Below are 6,000 nucleotides of genomic sequence, written 5' to 3'. Positions count from 1 at the left end.
AGTGCCCCCTTTTACTTTGACACGTGCCTCTTCTCCTTTCTAATTAAGTACCCTATTTCCTATAAACAGTAATATCAAGGCACTGCACCTCAACCGTACGACAATTCACCTGACGGTGGCCTGTACTGCAACTGAAGAAGAAGGCATTTTGCTCCCAGTACCAAACTATATCACGAGAAAGGTGAATATCTTCTCTATTTGAAAATGTAATCAGCTAAGGATATAAAATCGAACGAACCTCCATGTGTCCGTTTTCACATCCACATTTCCAGTGGCGTACCTGGGGTACTCCGTCAGGGGGGGGGGGGGCAAGCGATCGAAACAAAACAAAAAAGGCGATGCTAATTTTCACTTCTGGCGAGCGAGCGGGCAAAAAAAATATATTTAAGTAACGTTTGGTATATAAATCGGTATTGTTGCAACTCGGGGTGGGCACATTCATTTGTTAGCCACGTTAATTTCATTTTTGCAAGCGAGCGTAGCGAGCAAGAAAAAAATCCCTTCTTTTTTAATATTTGCCACTTAAACTTGGTCCAATTGTCCCATGCCGGGTGCGGGAAACAATTATTTATATTGTGTTTAGGGTGATTTTATACCCATTTTAGCTAGCGAGCGAAAATACACCTTTCTCTTAATGAATTGCGATATCAAACTTGTTTCATTGTTGCAGGTCGGGGTGGGTACAATCGTGTGTAAGGCAATTTCAATCCCATTTTGGCGGGCAGGCAACCCCCCCCCCCCCCCTACATTTCTCTTTTTAATGATATTGTAGCAGGTCAGTGGTGGGCACAATTCCAGCACGAGCTAGCGAGCGAAAAAATCACTTCTCTACGGTGAGAACATGGTACATAAACTTGATTTCATTGATCCATGTCAGAAACATGATTATTTAAAGCGATGTTATTTCTATTTTGGCGAGCGAGCGTAGCGAGCGAGCCAAATTTTTTAAATGATTTTTCGCTCATAAATTTCAGGTTTTTTTGTTGCAGGTCAGGGCTTACACAATCATGTCTAAGGTGATGTTAATTCCGTTTTGGCGAGCGAGCACACCAAAACTTCTTTGAATAATGTTTGGTACATAATTATTAACTAGTAATGTTGTTGCAGGTTAGGGCGGGCACGTTAGCGATGTTAATTTCATTTTGGCGAGCGAGCGTAGCGAGCAAGAATAAAAAATCGCTTCTTTTTTTAATAATAATATTGCCAATTAAACTTGGTTCAATTGTCCTCAATGAATTGGTACATAAACTTTGTGTCTTTGTTGCAGGTCGGGGTGGGTACAATCGTGTTTAAGCCAATGTCAATCCCATTTTGGTGGGCAGGCAAAACAAACTTAATGATGATTGGTGCATAATTTTCAGTTTTTTTTGTTGCAGGTCGGGGCTTACACAATCATGTTTAAGGTGATGTTTATTCCATATTGGCGAGGGAGCGTAGCTAGCGAGCAAACCAAATTTTCTTTGATTAACGTCTGGTACATAATTATCAACTGGTAATTTGTTGTAGGTTGGGGTGAGCATGTTTTTTTAGCGATGTTAATTGTAAAGACAGCGTAGCAAGAGAGGGTAAAACAAAAAACAAATCAACTCATATATCAATCACTAAAATCAATCAATTGAATGTGTATCAACTCCATAAATTATCTGTTTGTGTTTTTATGTATCAATTATTGAATGATAAATTGCCACAGTCTCTAATTCAGTATTGCTGTTTCATAGAGCACAACTATGAAACTAGACAAAGAGAAAGTAAGAAGTTAAGTGTGCCTAAAGTAAGGACAACGCACGGTAAATTTTCAATGTCATTCAGAGGCACACGCTATTGGAATGATCTACCCCTTTCTGTAAGGGAGAAAGCATCAGTGTCTTGCTTTCGTAGAACTCTTATATCACAAATGTTAATAGAATAGTTGTTTATAACTTAGAACCAAGGCTCTTGCCTTTTTGTAAATATTTTGTTATATAATTCTTCATCTTTTATTTAGTGTAAAATACCAAAGCTTTGTATATAAGCACAGAACACATTTACCCTAGATGTAGAATAGTTTGTAGCTTAGGTATGAATTCAATAGTTATTCATATTTATTCATTACATTCTCATTTATTGCTGTGATACTTTTTGTTTGTTAGTGGTACTAGACACGATTAGCATTCAATGCTATTTTCTGGTCCCATTTATCCTTTCAATGTTAATTAATCATTCACATTTGATTGTTATATTGATGTACTTTTTGTTTTGGATAATAAACTTCAAACTCAACTCAACTCAACAATTCATCAATTCTGGCGAGCGAGGAAACAATATCTCTCAAAATAACGTTCGGTGCTTATTTACTGGGATTTTCGTTGCAGGCAAGGGAGCGCACATATTTTGTTAGGAATGTCATTTCCATTTTGGTGAGCGATCATAGCGATGCAAAAAAAATCAATTCTCTTTTGATAGAAATTAATACATAAACTTGTTTTTATTGGTGCAGGTCGGGATGGGCGTAATCGCGTTTAACACGATATCAATTCCTTTTTGGCGAGAGGGCAAAAAAAACTCTTCCATTTTTAATGATGTTGTTGCAGGTCAAGGGTGGGTACAATTGTTTTCAAAGCAATGTCTATTTCATTTATTCGTGAGCGAGCGTAGCGAGCGAGAAAAAATTAATTAGTCTCTTTTAGTAACATTTGGTACATAAACTGGGTGTTATGGTTGCCATGGTTGCAGCTCGGGTCCAGTCAGGGCAGACACAATTGTATTCTAGGCAATGCTAATCCTTTTCTTTTTTTCAGGGGGACGAGCATGTGAAAATAGTTAATACAAAATAGGCTAGCAAGCAGCTCGCGCCAGCGAAGAGTGTCGAATTTGTTATATCACTTATATTTTCCTATATTCATTTGTCTTTTTCTTTGCCGTATGCGGAATATTTTCTGATGGGGGAGGGGGAAAGATGCATAAAAAGTTTTTGAAGAAACTCAAAAGCAAAAGGAGTGAAGGGAGTTCGAGCGACCAAACTGGTTATGAGGGTACTTTTGCATTTTTCAAAAGTAGAATTGAAGGGATTTGGTATAGGCCTTCACTACTTGTGAGCTTTGTTAAACATTTTCAGGAATAAAACTGTACGTTTTCAAAATATCTGGGGTCAACTGCCCCCCCTCCCCCGGTGCGTACGGCCATGGTCTTTTTTTAAATAATTTCCCCATTTTTTTTCTTTTCCCTCTTTCTTCCTTTCCTATTCTTTTTCCTTTTTTTTCCTTTTCCTTTTTTCTCTTTCTTTTTTTTTTTTTTTTTTTTTCTCTCTCCCCTTTTCCTTTTTTCTTTTTCTTTCCTTTCCTTTCTTTTCTTTTCTTTCCCCTTTCTTTTCTTTCTCCTTTTTTTCCTTTCCCTTCCCCCCTTTTCCTTTTTTCCCCCCTGGAGCCCGTCAGGGGGGCACTCTGCCCCCCTTGCCCCCCCCCCCCCCCCCCTCAGGTACACCAGTGATCATTTCCCCCCAACTAATAGTTGGGGGATATAATTCTGCCGGGCAGTACGTTTTTGGCGACATTTCTATAGAGGTGTTTAACTTTGCACTATCCATTTTAATTGTCATAGAGTTGCGGCGTAATCCACAAATCTGTTAGTAAACATTTTCAACTTTTTTTCCCTGCCTTTTGCTAATACTAAATTCCATAAATACATGATTTATGTTTGGAAATAATTTCCATTTAGGTTGGACGTTTCGGCGACACCCTAATTGGTAGGTTCGACGCCGACGGGTTGGTTACCGGTGACGCGCAGATTCGATTTAAAGAGCGATTTATCAAGGATTCAAGCTGGACAATGACATGGATCATGGAGTGAAGGTAAATATTTTAGCGGGAAACGGGGTTTAGGGTTGTGTGTGAGATGATGATGTTCAGGTGTTGTTTGTAACATAAGGGGGCGGAGTTGTATTGTTGATTAACAGGCCAGCAACGAATAATGCCTTAGTGGTCAATGCACGGCTAGCCTGGGTACCGCAATCTTTATTTATTAATCGATATCATTCACATTCCCCCACTCTCATGTCGGCGCTCGTTTTTTTTTACCCACTCCCATTCTCCTTCTCCTTTTCTTGATTGCTAGCGGTCCGATAGCAACAGTGTGCCGGAGATTGGTGAATCGTTAATGACTTTATGTTACTCTGTAAGGAGGATACTGAGAGCATGATTTAAGGTGCAACTATAAAATATTGGAGCCCATTAATTAAAGCTTTATTGTTATTGTGCATTGACTGAGTGATTGTGATAGTGATACTTAAGTGATACTCATACTGATACTGATACATCCATCTGTTTATGTCAGTGACTATACGTACTGTATTATTGCTATCAATTCATAATTATAATGACACTTTAATACACATTTATAATCTGAATCATAGTGTCTGGTATTAAAGTTAGATTCCTAAATCAGAAAAGTGCTTTAAAAAAAAGACTGGGAGAACTGTAGACCGAAGTTTCTGTCTCTTTCGTTTGTTAGCCTCTGATTTGGGCAGGTCGGCTCCTCTCTTTAGAGACAGAAACCGACCATAGGTGTTCATGTTCAAACATTTTGCAAAATTATGGCAATTTATGGCCTTATTCTTTGCCCAAAATGCTACCTTTTACCCAATGCATATCTGATGCATTTCATTTTGTAATTAGGCCTAGATCTAGGCTATTAAAAATCGGTTCCACTTACCAACTTGACTGAACAAATCTGTTTAATGGTCCCTTTTCAGGAAATTATGGGTCGAAATCGATATCCATGTTGAAAATCTTAATTACAGCCGTCTTTTAAACTCTCGCTGCGCATGACGTCATCTAAGTCTCATCCCTTCTAGTCTACGCGCAAGGCAAAGTGATTATGAAGGAAAAACTGTTACAAGCTTTAGGCCTACTCCTTCTAAACCTGGAAGCAACTGATCTTATAGTTCTCATATTTCGCATAGTTCTCGTATTTACTCTGTCAAAACTCAAACATACTCAATTTGTGCCTTTGTTTGTATTTTTTTAGTATTGTTGTACATGTATGTGGCACCTGATTCCTTCTTTTTGTTCCCAACCTCTCTGAGCTCTCTCTCTCTCTCTCTCTCTCTCTCTCTCTCTCTCTCTTTCTTTCTTTCCCTCTCTACCTCTCACTGTCAATTCATCTCTTTCTCTCTCTCTCTCTCTCTTCACCTGCCTTCTTTTTGCGGTCTAATTCACTAACACTGCACTGTACTATTTTGAACCTTCACCTACCGGTATACATCTAAAATCGTACTGCTAATTTAATTGTAGCCTCATGATGAGCCCGTTGATATTACACTCATGAATACTGTACAATCGCATTTATTGTTTACTTGTATTATAATGATGATATGTAGTGTATCTTTGTATCATGTAAATACTTTTGTAAAAATATTAGATTTTTTTACCTCCTTTTTAATTAATCTTTATTGGCTAGGGTAGCTTGGCAAACACAAATGAAACGGGTGGGGATTAACAAACTGATTATCAGCGGAATCCTGTGTAAAGTTTGCCGCCGGTTTTATCTTATCCGAGTCAACTTCAGAATGATTCTTAGGCAAGGAACATCTACAGTTGTTCAAGTGGGGTATGTACCCCCCAAATGTCCTCAGTGCCAATAATTGCATATTTCTTCTTTTTCTTGAAAACCCATAGCTGGATTCTAACAAAAATGTGTATAGGGATCAACTGCAGGACAGGGAGATCTAAAGTTGTTTAAATGGGGTATATGCCTTTAATAGGGCTTGGGAGCAGCATCCCTCAAAGTGCCTGTATTGATCTTTTATTTTGAGTACTTCTGTTCAGCTAAATATATTTTAGGTTAGACTGATATTTTGATAGATCTGGTGCTCTCACTAGCTGTTTCTTTGCCCGAGTTTGATTCTTGTTGCATCGTTTGTGGGGTGCTTCAGTATTCATTTTGAGTGTGGTACCATAAATTTCCATGGTTCTGCACATCACTGCCGCTATGTTGTATTATGCAAATAATGAGAAAAGAAACAAG

The 6,000-nt window shown here is 38.4% G+C and overlaps 1 protein-coding gene across 6 annotated transcripts in view; it reads left to right on the top strand.

The window, feature by feature from the left end:
* Positions 1-3,732: 3,732 nt before the first annotated feature.
* LOC100888090 (myosin-9) overlaps positions 3,733-6,000 on the top strand; it is a 52,163-nt gene continuing 49,895 nt past the window's right edge. For all 6 annotated transcript variants that reach the window (XM_030987178.1, XM_030987181.1, XM_030987179.1 and 3 more), the window contains exon 1: positions 3,733-3,827. In XM_030987178.1, the coding sequence (XP_030843038.1) occupies positions 3,810-3,827 (18 nt within the window). In that variant the 5' untranslated portion in view covers positions 3,733-3,809. The remainder of the gene's footprint in view (positions 3,828-6,000) is intronic.

This window comes from Strongylocentrotus purpuratus, unplaced genomic scaffold (assembly GCF_000002235.5).
Source record: "Strongylocentrotus purpuratus isolate Spur 01 unplaced genomic scaffold, Spur_5.0 spur5_scaffold_16, whole genome shotgun sequence".
Classification (NCBI taxonomy): Eukaryota; Metazoa; Echinodermata; class Echinoidea; order Camarodonta; family Strongylocentrotidae; genus Strongylocentrotus; species Strongylocentrotus purpuratus.
Note: the sequence above shows the minus strand (reverse complement) of the source record. Positions and strands in the feature narration are given on the sequence as shown.